The sequence below is a fragment of the Otolemur garnettii genome, unplaced genomic scaffold (genome assembly GCF_000181295.1).
Source record: "Otolemur garnettii isolate 467f Iridium unplaced genomic scaffold, OtoGar3 scaffold00055, whole genome shotgun sequence".
Lineage (NCBI taxonomy): Eukaryota > Metazoa > Chordata > Mammalia > Primates > Galagidae > Otolemur > Otolemur garnettii.
The window spans coordinates 1,285,896-1,300,028 of NW_003852450.1; the positions used below are offsets into that span (position 1 = coordinate 1,285,896).

The following is a 14,133-nucleotide window of genomic DNA, read 5'->3' on the forward strand; positions in this document are numbered from 1 at the left end:
AATAGGACACTTATATTCATTAGAGGCATAATTACAAGACATACGATCAAGCAGAAAAGAATGTGGAGCGTGAGCGTGGAATCCAGTGTGCCGTGGCTGGGCGGTCCCTGGGAGGAAGCCGTGGAGCGGGCAGGAGAGGGCATCCTCCCGATGTGTGATCCCCATCGCACACCCGCCTGCCAGCCGCCCACCCTCAGATCTCAGCACTCAGAGTGGAAGAGGGAGGAAGGCTTGAGCATAATTAAAATGCAATAATAATAAACAAACACTAATTAAAGCATCCTAGAGTGTCCCATTAAACTCTGAGTCAGCCCTGACAAAACGCTGCTGACGCGGTGGACACTCTCCAGGAGAAGGCTCACTTTCCTTCCTGAGCTACTGAGACAGCTCCCACCCCACCCAGTCCCAGAGCTAGTGCCTGACTGCTACCTGGGGGTGCACAGCCAAGTGGCCCCTGCCTGACTCCAGAGATTTGAACTTGGTCCTTTATGCACTCAGAATTTCTCCCTGGGCACAAAGTTAAATCAGCAGAGTACCTTTGCCTTCCCCTGCACCCCTAAAATTACTCTAATTGCTTCCATAGACCCAAGGCAGAGTTTTATTGAGTTTCTTCCTGGCCCTAGGGCCTGGCATTTAAAAAGACTTCCCTAGGGAGCTGAGGTCCTCTATATTAGTGGTCCTCAAACTTTAGCTCGCACAAGAATCAGCTGGAGAGTTGTTAAAATCCCTTTCCCGGGTCTCATCCCCAGCTTTTCTGATTCGGTGGACTGGATTTTCATGTTTAATAATCTCAGAAGTGACGCCACTGGGGCTGGTGAGAGGACTATATGTGGAGAGCCACTGTTCCACTTGACAGTGGTGGGGCCACCTCTGGGAGGACATTCTTTAGGCCAAGGAGGAACAGGCTACAAAGCTCAGAGGCATCACATGTCCAAGTTCTGTGGTCCTAAGAGTGCCTCTCAAGGTCACGCACACCTGCCCTTCCAGACTTGCTCCATCTCCGTCTGGCCCTCACACAGGTGTCTGGGAAGCTCTGCTTTCCTGTGTGTGCTTGTGTGGTTCTATCCTCCTGGAATGCTCTCCATGCTGATAAATATTATTCATCTTTTAAGGCCCAGATGCTTACTGTGTACTCTCCATCTAGGGCAATACTATCAGATAGAAATAAAACCGGAGCTCCAAGCACGAGCTACATGTGTAGTTTTATGTTTCCTAGCAGCCACATTTTAAAACATGAGAAAAAACAGGTGAAATTAATAATGCGTCTCATTAAATACAAAATTTTATCTTTTTATACCTTTAAATTTTATCTTGAATGCAACATTTTATCTGTTTAACATGTCAATAAAAAAGTATTCATGTGACATATTTTCCTTTTTTTCTTTTCCATACGAAATCTTCAAAACCCAGTGTGCATTGCATACTTACAGCACATCCCAAGTCTGACTGACCAGCTACATTTCAAGCACTCCCTAGCCGCATGGGGCTAGTGGCTATTGTATCAGACAGCATAGACGCAGAAGTGTTTTTCTCTTTGCTCTGAATTCCCTCAGTCCTCTCTGAATACCTCTCTTAGAACATGCATCACTTTCTTGTTTTTACTGCTCGTCTGTTTGCAACTTGAAGGGGCTGGCTGTGTTTTAATGCTGCTGGATTTTTATTCTGAAGTGCCGAGCACTAGCCTATATGATCGATGAATGAGTGTAGAAGCACCTGACTGCAGGAGACAGAGAAGGCCCCTGGGAACAGCTGACTTTGAGACTGTCCTCCCAGTCATTGGGACATGTCTTTCCTCTGGTTTGTGTGTGACTTTTAGATCTTAGAGGAGAGAATAATTCAAGTTTTAGGATTCTCCACCTCCCGACCCTCCCCCCCTTTGCTTGTAAGTTTCCTGTTTCACTTTGCTCTTCAACTCAGTGCATTAAAAAAAAAAAAAAAAATCCCACCAGGAGGGCCCAGGAAACAGGAAAAATAGTTGTGCTATTGGTTTCATGTTTGGAGAAGAACAGGGTTTCACTATCTCCGTGGCACTTGGCGTGAAAGTGGGCTTTGTTGCTGGAGACACTGCTCCCATTCAGGGCCCCCTTTCCCAGCTGCTGAGAGCCAGGCTGTGTTTTGACAGACGGGCCGAATGCAATGCAGACAGTTGTTTTAATTTCCAGCCAGATGCAGACATCACTCACAAGGAGCCCGAAACCCAAGAAAGGGAGATTGGGTGCTGGACTGCTGCCTCTCAGGCCTCGGAGGGTGGGTCACAGGGGGCCAGCGGAAGCCCACCAAGCAGTTAGGGTTCCCAATACCCCAAAAGGCTGAGGGTCATCAGGCACGGGAGAGGAACACTGGAAGGTCCCCAGCAGGCACCTGTCAGCAAGGTGCTTCTCACAGGCATCACAGGCCTCCAGGCAGGGTTCAAAGATTGCTCTGTAAGGAAATTTGAAATTAGTTGGTGGTGGCAATGGCTAGACGTTATCTTTTAACTGGAGAGTCACACAGGGCAGAAATTGTAGTTAGCCTCAGGAAGGAGTTAAGTAAAGTGTGGGAAATAGAATCCTGGAATGTCAGAATTGGAAGGGGCTAATGCAGCCCTCCTCTGAGGGCAGAGATCCCTTTTACAGCTTCACAGACAAAGGTCACCTTGACTCTGATTATGCATCCCAGTGACAGGCATTCCCTAGGGATACCAGGTGGTTGTGTTATTGGACAGCCCTGCTGTTGAGGCTCCTGAAACTCCTCACCCACATGTCCTGTTGCAGCCACTCTGTAGCCCTTCAAACAGCCTCCGGGACTAACTGGAGACTCCTCTTCTTTGGGCTGAGTAAACATCCCAGGTCCAGCCTCTTTATGAAAGATCCACAATCTGGGTCCCACCCCATCCTGGCCACCCTCCAGTTAAGCAGCAGCTCTCGTAGGTCAGGTTGCAGAGACCTCCCCAGAGTGACCCAGCCTCCCTTGACCCTGACACTTTAAGTAGCCCGTGATCAAATTAGCTTCTTAAGTTATCACATCACCCTGCCTGGACTGAGATTCAACGCAAACCCTCAGGTTCTTATGCTTGAGCTATTTCAAACCAGCTATCCCCCAACCTGCACTTAGAGTATCAATTTTTTAAGCTGAATTGCAAGATTTTATACTTATTTCCCTACATTTCATATTTTTATTACTAAAGGGAAGTTAGGTTTAAAGCTCATCATGTCACTCACAGAAAAGCCTTGTACGAAATGAGAAGTGTGATGATGTGGCAGGGACAGTGGGGGGCACCCAACGGAGAAAAAAGCTATTCTCCTCCCTCCCCACCCAATCCAGGTACCCCTATGCTCAGCCGCTTCTTCCCAACAGGTTGTAGTGGTCGCCTCTCCTCTGAGCTCCCAAGACCTCCAGCTCTCATGCCAATCTCATGCAACAGAAACTCAGCACAACAGAGAACGACTCTTGATTTGTAATTACCAACTCCCGTGGGCTGCAGGGCTCTGCGAGGGCAGGATCTGTGTGCTGTGTGCTGTTGTTTCTACGCTGCGTAGCACCAGAGCCTCCATGGGGCTGACATCTGATAAACATTTGCTGAATGAACAGTGTTAGGCTCCATCCGGAACCTCTCAGGAGGATGCTGTCAAGGTGTCTCCATCATATCCTTTGCCCCCTGCCAGAGGCAGAGCACTGTGCTGCCAGACCGCAGGTTATGTTTTCACTTGAACTCGCACATCTGGTAGGTGGGGGACCTCTGTGCCCTAACAAGTGAGAACCCATTCCCAGCCCGGCAAATGTTTTTGCAGCACAGCAGCCTCCTGCCCCAGCCAGCAACTGAAACCTAGGACATATCAAATGGAACACTTCAGTCCTATGACCCCCTTGCCCGGCCTTCATTGTCACCCATCCTGTGGGAGGAGGGGTGAATAATATCCAAACAGGCCCAGCTCAGCTCTGTCTCCGCAGGGCCCCACCGGAAAAAGGGAGGCATTTTCAATTGCTGTATTCTCGGGGGGGGGGGGGGCAGGGTCTCCATCTGCAGATTCCCACTTTCCAGGCAAGACAGAGTCATCCAGGCAGCTCTTTTCTGTGGATGTTCCCATTTAGCCAGACTTTTCAAAGGATAGGAGATTTGCTAGAGAAACTGAATGCAGACATCAGAGAATGGGATAATTGGATCCAGGTGGTATATTTGGTTGGCTGTAAAGAGTCTGTGCCATACGATGAATATTATTTGATGGGAAAAGTTTCTCTTCTCCCTTTTTAAATGTTTTCTGAGCAGGCAGGATGTCTCAGCCCAAGCCCAGCTGAAAGCTCTTCAGAGATGAGTTTGTGCCACTCAATAGCCTTTCAACAGAGTTAACCGTTTTCAGCACTTGCCACTGGCTGCCTGGCACTCTAGAGGAAGTTAGTGGCAGGCAGAAATAGACTGGAGGTTTTGGCTCTACCTCTGGCAAAGGCAATAAGTATCAGGCCTGCCACTCACAACCACATTCTGCTTGGTTATCCCTGCCTTATTTGGGCAGAGATGAGAACACTGAGGCTACTTATTTGCCCCACCCTACCCCGTGCCACCTCTTTAGGCGAGGTAGCAGTGTAAGTCTGAGTAGATGAAGGTTTGTCTGACACACATCTGCTAGTTGTCTCAACCTGACCTTACCACACCCTCTTTCCTCTCTCTGCCAGGTCACCAGGGTCCCAGTGGAGTCATGTGAACAGTACACGACTTGTGGGGAGTGCCTGAGCTCAGGGGACCCTCACTGTGGCTGGTGTGCCCTACACAACATGTAAGTTGAGGTGTCCTGGAGAAGGGCTGGGGATGCAGAAGACCAGGGGCCTTCCTGGGATCATGGATGTGACCAGAGTTTGCAGAGAGAGAGGAACTGTCCTCGTCGGAACAGGAATTCTAATTGTGGCTCCAGTGTTGAGGGCAAGAAGAGGCAGAGAGGCCAAGAGTGGGCATTCCTGCTGAATGCAGATAGGAAGGCTTTGCTCCTCTCTCTTCCATTTTACTTCCAAATTCTGCACTCCCAGCTGCTCTGAAGCAATGTGCCTAATATCCTCGTGTCATTAAGAGAACTCACAGGGAAGCTGTGGAATCTCTAGGCTTTCCCAGAACCTTTCAGTGGACCCTGCAATAGTTGCCCCCACCAAGAGCATGCAGATGGTGGCACACTGCATTTGAGAGCTCTGGACTCCAGCTCACGCTGGTGTGACCCTGGAGGGGTCCACTGACAATTCCAGCTTCCTCTTCCCCCTTGCTAAATGGGGAAAATGCCTGTTTCACAGGTGAATTGTGACGACTAAATGCAATAATAAATGCTTTGGAAACAAGGAAGCCCAGAAGAGGCTACACAAATCAAAATAATTATTATGGACCCCAGACCCTTGGGAGGACCCTTCTGGCCTCATTATTTCATGAATCCAAGAAGTCTGCATCTCACTCCAACTGGCCTCACCCCCTGCCATTGAACACCAGCTCAATAGAAATGCAAAATCACACTTAAACTTCCTAATTTGAAGAGCCCCGGAGGGATAGAAAAAGTGAAAACCCTGAAAGGCAGACGCTGGCTAGGAATTCTGTTGCCCAATAGAGTTGGAAACTCCGTGGCTCTGTGCCAACCAGCAAAGCATCTCCATGAAATGTGCTGGGTCTGGGGTGGAGGCAGAGGCAGAGGGCCAGAGTTCAGGGTCCTGCACAATAGCTCTTGGCTTGCAGCCTCTGCAGCAGGTGTTGGGAGGGCTCTGGAGGGAGGAAGAGAGGCTGGTGCCTCACAGATGCAAAATCTGGACTGGAGTTGAGCCCGTGAATACCGGATTACTGGGTACCCTGCTTGGGTTTTAGAGGTAAGAGACTCCTCAGAAAGTTTTCCAAAGATGTTCTGAGAAAAACCTGGACATTGAGTCTCCATTTAGGTCAGAGAAGTGGTAATTATGCTGATACCATCCACATTGCACCCAGGAATGGCAAAAAAGAGGGGTAAATTGGGGTTCCCTCCAGTGAAGTTATTCACCAGCCAGCCAACAGGCTCTCTCCTCACATGAATTTCTTCCTCTAAAGAACTTGACAGCACCCCCTCACTCCCAGCTCAGTGAAAGGCATCCTGGGCTGCTTGCCCTGTGGCCCTGCGGCAGTCATGATCACCCCAGCTACAGCACTTACTCCCCACTGCTCTCCTCCTGCCCTCCCAGCTTCAGTGCCTGGGGCATTTCACCCATGAATAGCACACCAAAATTACAGATCAGGGATTATCCTTTATTCAATAACAAAGACATCTGCTTTCCCTAACTTATCCTAACACCTATAGATCTGTTGGTACTGCCTAAGTCTTCTCTGCTGCCCAGACCAGCCCTGCCATCCTCCTGTCCTCCTGTTCTAGGTCAGCTGTGGTTGCTAGGATAACTGAGCTAACAGCTGACCTAGACTGAGAATCCTCCCTGCCTACCAGGGGCACTCCTGTCCCAGCTACTCTGGCTCCCAGAGGTTTCTCCTTGGCTGGTCATTTGCATCTTCACCAGACCTTCCTGCAATACCCTCCCACTTGTCACCAGCAGCCTGCCTTGGCAATAGGAGAATGAAGAGATGGGCAGCCTCCAGCTCGCTGGCCTCTAGAAGGAAGGCAGAGGGCTGAGGAAGATTGTAAAGAGCTAAAGGGTCTGGGGGGATTTGAAACCTTCCTGTCTCTGCTGTGTGCCTTGCTCTTGCAAGTGTGTTATTGTCTCCCGGGCTATTTATCTCTGTTAGGGCTGTTGCCATAAATAGTATGATAAAAAAGAGCCATTTCAGTGAGTCAATGAGATAAAGGCTCCAGTCAAGAGCTCACTTTAGAGCTATCTTAAGGATTCACTTAAACCTCAATAATTCTTTTCTTTGACAGCATTCATATTTAGATCCATTATGTGCCTAGAAAGGAAGAGGGGGAGGGAGGGCTTTTGGGGGAGTTGAAGGGAGAATCACTGCTTGATTGTGGAATCTGGTAGTGTCCTGGTGGCTGTTTGGTTGGAGTCTTCCCAGTCCTGGAATGTGTTCCCCGGTGACAAGGCCAGGCAGCAACCTGAAGCTTCCTGTTGCTGGTGTCCCTGCCCACCTGCCACTGTGGGCAGAGGAGCCTGGCATCAGAGATGAAGATGTTGGGAGCAACGGCTGCGCGAGCTTTCTGACAGAGGCAACCCTGGCTGTGGCTCCTTGTCTGTCTCTCTGTCTCAAGGCATTATTTCATGACACAGACATTTACTTAAAGTATACCATGTGACAGGTAGAATATCCCCATGAATAAAACATGGCCACTGCCTTCAAAGAGCTATTAATCCACCCCCAAGATCATATGCACACTCTCCCAAAAATAAGACCCTTTCCTATTTTTAAAATTTCTCTGGAGGGGAATAATAATATTAATCAATATCATCATTATTAACATTAGTATTATAAGGGCTAACTCAGACATGAGACCTCCAGTGTGGTAGGCCATTTTCTCCTCACTAACACCTTCAATACTTACACTACCCCTATGAAGTAGAGAAGGTATTATCATCCTCCTTGTTGTATACAGGTGAGGATACTGAGACAGAGAGAGATTAAGTAACTGGCCCAAGAGATCACAGTGGCAGGTAACAGGCCTGGGGTTAGAACTCAGGCATCCTGGGTAATGTTCATATGCTTACCTGTAGCTGGGCTGCTCCTCAGGTCCTCCAGACTGCCCTCCCTCCGGTCATGTCAACATCCCACAGTGCTATCAGGAGTTATTCTTTCTGTCTACACTGCATCTCTCATGTTGGGGATTAATCCTCCTTCCTTTTAGTCTGTCCCTAACCACTATAGAACCATCCCGGAGTCACCAAAGCCCTCTGGAGCACAGTGAAAAGGAGACTCCTCTAAAAGTTTTCCCAAGTGAATTTCCACAGTGAAATTCATCAGAAGACAAGCCCCAGGCCTCAGGGCAGCAAAACACCCTCACTACACAGGGGACAATGGATCCAAACAGATGGGTCCCAGAGGCCTGACCTCTTGTGAATCTGTGTTTATGGCAGGTGCTCCCGCAGGGACAAATGCCAGCGAGCCTGGGAACCTAATCGATTTGCTGCCATCATAAGCCAGTGTGTGGGCCTCTCAGTACATCCCAGCAGCATCTCAGTATCTGAGCACAGCCGCCTGGTAAGTAGCTCGCCAGGGTTGGGAGGAGGGCGCTGGGGTGGTGAGAGGGAGCACGGAGCATGCAGCTGTTTGGGGTGCTCCTTTAACACCGGCACAGGGATCTGTCAACCGGTCAGATTTTAAATGCTCCAAGGAAACTTTGTTTCCAGCGAACCTATGCTAACTTCTTTCATAAAGGGCACAGTCATTATCCTTCAAATTCATTACCCATTGATCTGCTTTGTAAATCTAGATTTTGTATTTAGTAACAAACATCTACTACATAATGTAATCCGATACCAAATAACAACACATTCTTTAGTATCTGCAGTATTTATAAACCTCCTCTGGCTATGCTTTTTTGCAGAAGTATGCAGGTTTCCTTTGTGTGTGTGTGTGTGTGTGTGTGTGTGTAAAAAAGAAATAGAATAAAAGCGACAGAGACTGAGCCTCAATTTGAAGTCAGTATGTGCTTAAAGAGAATATTAAAGAGAATAAAATAGCCCTTAACTACTTGTCAAGGTACAACCCAAAATATTTCTTATCCTCAGGCCCTGTGCTATTATTTCATTCTGAAGGTTTTATGAGCATTCATGAATGTTAATTAGTTAATGAACCTTCTAAAGTTTCCTTTCATTCCTCCCCACCAGGAGGTTGTGATTTCAATGGAACTGAGGGAATAAACAGGAGAGTTTGTACCTAATTCTCTTAGTCCCACAGATAGAAAACTGGGGCAGAGATTCACTAGCAAACAAATGTATGGAAAGACTAGGTGATGCCCATTGTCACTGAGAATACATATCGTTGGTAGAAAGACAAAGGGAAGCCTCCATCGTGGTCCTCAACTTGGAGGCTGCAGGGGCATTATCACCCTGAATCCTGTGGGCACTCCTCATGGCAAGAGGGAGCTGGTTGCACTTTGAATGCATGCAATCAAATAACACTTAGCTGTTGTATTGTGGTAATTGAGTACCAACTCATTTAAAAGTGCACTAATTCAGAGTAGCTTTTAGCCATTAAATATTTGGCCGATTATCAGATTCTTCTGAGAGTCTGTGCTATTTTGACCATTACAGTATTTGTACCTTAAAAGGTGGCTCACACTTAAAGTCCTAGTGCTCTGGGACACTAAGGTAAGAGATTCACTTGAGCCCAGGAGTTTGAAGATGCAATGAGCTATTTTCATGCCACTTCACTCCAGCCTGGGCAACAGAGACAGACCCTATATTTAAAAAAAAAAAAAAAAAAAAAGGAGTATCTTCAAACTTGAAAAAGCCAGAAACCACTAGCCAAGATGATCAGAACCCATAAGTCAATGATTTTCAACCATTTCAGCCATGGCACATTGGTGTACCATGACAGGATCTTAAGTGTGCCATGAAATTTTTAAAAGATCATTAAATTAAATTATTATCTAAAGAAGTTAAGAGCATGGAAAGTATATCCTTTTTCTTACTCTTTTATTTGATCAACATAATTTAAGCGTACCACAGAAGTCTAACTATAGGTTCAATGTGCCATGAGATAAAAAAGGTTGAAAAACACTGCCCTAGGTAATAGCAGATATCAAGCGGTTGGTGGCCACTTCTCTGGTCACATGAGCCCCTCAGGAGTCTACTGAGCCACTCTGGAGTTCTGCAGAGAACAGAGTCCAGAAGCAACAGGGAAGCAGACTCTAGGCAACCCACAGGCTTGAGAAGCAGCCTCTGAGCGAATGAGGGGCAGGGTGCTGAGGTAGCTATCTTCGTCCAGTTTAATGAGCTCCTGGGAAGCCTGCAGATCGGTGGCACTTACTCTCCCATGAGCCAAGGCTAAGGCTTGACTGTGAAGGGCTCAGCTCATGATTCACCTTTAAGCTTGCATGGTGCCTTGCGATTAATATTCATGTCAAAGTAAGCAGGGGCTGAGATAGAATGGGGTATTTTTCCCTCTAGTGTCCCTACTCCTCAGTGCATGCTGATGCTGGGAAAAATTAAAACATCAGTTAATAATAATATGAATAAAGACCATTGACCCTGCATACCATTGAACAATTGATGACTGTAATTGTTTGGCATCCAAACCGGAAGATCTTTCTTTTATGGATGAGGTCAGGGGAGATCAGTGAGAAAGTGCAGGTGGACAGGGCTGGGCCTAGAGCCCTGGTCCCTGAGCTTTCCCTACAGCAGCCTCAGTTTGCTCCTGAGCCTCTGCTCTTCCCCACAGCTCAGCCTGGTTGTGAGTGATGCTCCTGATCTGTCTGCGGGTATCTCCTGTGCCTTTGGGAACCTAACAGAGGTAGAGGGACAGGTGTCTGGGAGCCAGGTCATCTGCATCTCACCTGGGCCCAAGGATGTCCCTGTCATCCCTCTGGATCAAGGTAAGACGTATGTGCTATGAGGGTCACGTGCTAGGGGCCCACTCTACCATGGTGAATTAGGGGCACAAGTGCCAGGCACAGAAGGGGCCTGGCCTAGTCTTCTTAAACCAGCCACTCACATGGGCTTATGTAGCCTATTTTGAGTTTGAAAGCGAACTGTCAAGTCCAAAAGTGAGTTTCAGAAAGAAGGAAATGCCTTGCTCCCATCTCAGCTGCAGAGTATGCAGAGTCATTCCAGACTGCCCATCCTTTCTGGGAGTGGCCACTGTTGATGGTTTCTTTTGTGTCCTCTCCACAGAACTGGGAGCACTGGCCTAAGACTTCTAAAATTCTTTCAGTAACTGAACAAGCCTGACTAAGCCAAGGGGTTCCATGGAATGTGATTCCTTCCTTCCTCCCAGCAGGGACTATCTGGGTCTGAGGGATGAGCTGATAATCACCCACTCTTCTCTGAGACGAGAAGAGACAATTTGTGCAGATTCTATCTGCTGTCTGTGCCCCAAGAAAGCCCTAAGGTGGCTTCATGATTTACTATTTACCTTCAGGCTGTCCTCTGGGTCCCTCAGTTGTCACTCCACTCACTCCAATCTTTTTAAAAATTTTTTTCCAGACTGGTTTGGGCTAGAGCTGCAGCTGAGGTCCAAGGAGACAGGGAAGATATTTGTTAGCACCGAGTTCAAGTTCTACAACTGCAGTGCCCACCAACTGTAAGTTATTACAGGAGTGTTCTCTGGGTCTGGATGTGAGTGTGGGTTTTCTCTTCCTCAACTCTCAGCTGCTTTAGGACAGGAATCATATTGTAGTCACCTCAGAGACCCCCTCTGGGGCCTGGCACATTGTTCAGACAGAGAATACTGGGCATAAATATTACTATATTAAACTGAACAGCATTCGCTGTCCATTAGCCTGTGATCTCCTTCAGTCGTCCTTGGCCCCCACCCCAAAATACCACCCCTGACTCTCGAGCCAAGGCAGTAAAAAGAGGGTGATAGCCCAGAAACCATAAGAAAGTTCTCCACTGATGTGTCTTTAAAGGTAGAGATGGATAGCGAATGGAGTTTGGATGTGTCATCCTGTAACCAAATGAAGGACTCTGAGTAGGGAGTCAGCTAGTGGTGTGCATACTTACCCACAGAGCAGAGGCGGGCAGACTATCCTTTCTCAGCACACGATAAAAGGAGCCAGGCTGGGCAAGGGGAGTGGAGGCTTTAACTCCACCGTTTTCCAAATCCATTTTTCAATTTTCTAAAGAGGAAGGGGAACCAGACAAACCAAACTACCAGCCTCCAGTGAGGTTTGAGTTCAGCAGCTGCCCTTACCCCCTATTTCCAGCAGCTGAGTGTCTGCCAACCGGTGGCCTCAAGCTATGAGATCCCACAACTGTGCAGAACACTGGGAGCATTTCACAAGGAAAAAGCAGGGTCAGGAAGGGAGGGGAGAGAGAAGCCTACTTAGTTTCTGTTCATCCTTTCTGGAGGAGAAATTGAGACTTTCCACAGAAGCTGGGAACTCATGCACCATTTGGTTTACAAAAGGGAAATATAGGTCTGTGTCATAGAGTTACACATAAAAGTCTTCAGACCAATGACCCTGGACATTCAGTGAGGGGGGAGGCCAAACAACAGCTTCATGCCAGACGGAACAGTAGTAACTGGGGACATCCTACAGACTGTCCTTCCTTTTGCCCAGGTCAGCAGTCATTTGAGATCTACAACATAAGTAGAACTCCAGGGGCATCAAGGTCTATAGGATCTAGGGTTCAGCAATTACAGCTAAGCCCAAAAGGAACCTTTAGCCACTAAAATAGATACATGAGCTAGTCCCCCTTAGCCTCCTTTTGTCTGAGCTTAAGTTTCATGATCAGAATAATCTTTTGGAATTATAGGGTCTCTATATGTATAGTAGTCAAGAAAAGAAACATATCTGAGTCCCATTGGGACAAATCAACAGATGTGTTGGTAAAGACAGAACAAATGTCAAAAATGGCCTGGTAGGAACCAATGCAGGGCAGAAAGTAGCTGAAGCTGAAATGGACAAATTGCCCACTAACCAATGCATTCCAATCCCAGCTAACCCTGCTTTGGGGGTGCCATCATCTTAGAGAGAGAACTTCTCCCTTCCTTCTCAAACTCCAGAATGGAGATGAGGGAATCCATTGTTTGTGAAAGTACCCTCTTCTCCACGGCAACCAGTGTGATGTCACCACCTTCAAAGATTCATTGCTATAGCAACAGAGATGCTGTCACAGGCTGCAAGTTTGAGCAGAAAAAAAGCAGGTTTCCTTGACAGCAAAGATTTTATTTTAACACCAAACACTATCTATCTTACCCTTCTCTACTCCTGACACAAAATCGAGTGTAGACCTCCCTGTACAGAGGATAAGTACAACAATGAAGGTCTCAACATTAGCCAGTTGAGACCAGTCAAGAAGACCATGTCTGGCTTGAGCCCCAGTGAAATTGTCCTTAAGTCCTTGGCCCATTCTTGCTGAATTGTAAGATGATAGTAAGAACCAGTCAATTTGAGAGTAAATGAAATAGCATTGGCCTAAGATTAGAAAATAACTAGTTTAGGGCACATGCAGAAGGAGATAAAAATGATTTTCATGAGAAGAGGAAGTGTGGATGGGTTAGCACACCTATTACACTATGACCTGTTAGCCAGTGAATTCAGGATGGATCCCCAAATGCCCTAGTCTAATCAGCACCCTACTAGGTGGCTTGAGGCTGCAGACCCAAGCCTGTCCATTCCAGATTGATTGGTCTATTGACAGACTAGAGCAGGGAAGCTGGCAGGGAAGAGGAAGATCACCCCCACCTACAGAAGCTATTTCCATTATAATGGTCTGATCATGCACAGAGAGCCAAAATAATATACACAGCCTCCCAGTGAAACTGAAAGGAAAGGAGTACTCACCTTGGCTAGAAAGGCATGTGCCACACACAGATCCTATTGTTCCATGCCTGGACAACTAGAGGAGTGGGACAAAGTTATCATTTATTGCTGTTAGCTCTCCCAAGTTCAATAGCGCAGGTGATATGAACCAATTGTTAACACTCTGATGTTATTTAAAAGGGTGAAATAACAGGTAATTTAAGCACTTGAAAATAATACCCACATTTAGCATTGTACTTTTCGAAACCATTTTCTGTACATTATCTCATTTGACAGCAACCAGCACTGCAACATAGAAAGGAATATTTTATTACAGACAGATGAAGAAATTCCAATTCAGAGGGTGAAGTGACTTATTCAGGGTGACCCAAGGGTGGCAGCAATGGCAAGACTGGAATTGGACCTACCCAATTTCTAGTCCTATGCTCTCTTGGCTGCTCTATGTTATAAGGGATGATATGTTGGTAAATGTTAAACTATCCGCAATCAGGGGAAAAACCTAGTTTGCAACTTTGCCAGTCTCTGCAGTGTAAATATTTCTACCATTGCCAATTTCAAGCCACCAGCATGTTGTTCACCTCACAAAATTCCTGAAAATATTATCAACTCTCACTAGCCGGTGCAGGCCAGCCACAGCACTCCACTACTTTGTAAGTTCATTATTCTCACTCTGGTCTCATTTTCTTTCCAATTCCCTGGCCCCATGAACATCTTGGATGGGGAAATCCACAGTTCTCAGTGCTAGAGGATGACCTACCAGTCTGCTATCCTGAGAGTGAGACTA

The 14,133-nt window shown here is 47.0% G+C and overlaps 1 protein-coding gene across 1 annotated transcript in view; it reads left to right on the plus strand.

Moving 5' to 3' along the window:
• The window catches only part of PLXNA2 (plexin A2), a 210,109-nt gene that overhangs the window by 131,567 nt on the left and 64,409 nt on the right, over positions 1 to 14,133 (plus strand). Inside the window, exons 5-8 of the mRNA XM_003792201.2 lie at positions 4,651 to 4,751; positions 7,993 to 8,116; positions 10,301 to 10,454; positions 11,065 to 11,161. Coding sequence (XP_003792249.1) covers positions 4,651 to 4,751; positions 7,993 to 8,116; positions 10,301 to 10,454; positions 11,065 to 11,161 — 476 coding nt within the window. The remainder of the gene's footprint in view (positions 1 to 4,650; positions 4,752 to 7,992; positions 8,117 to 10,300; positions 10,455 to 11,064; positions 11,162 to 14,133) is intronic.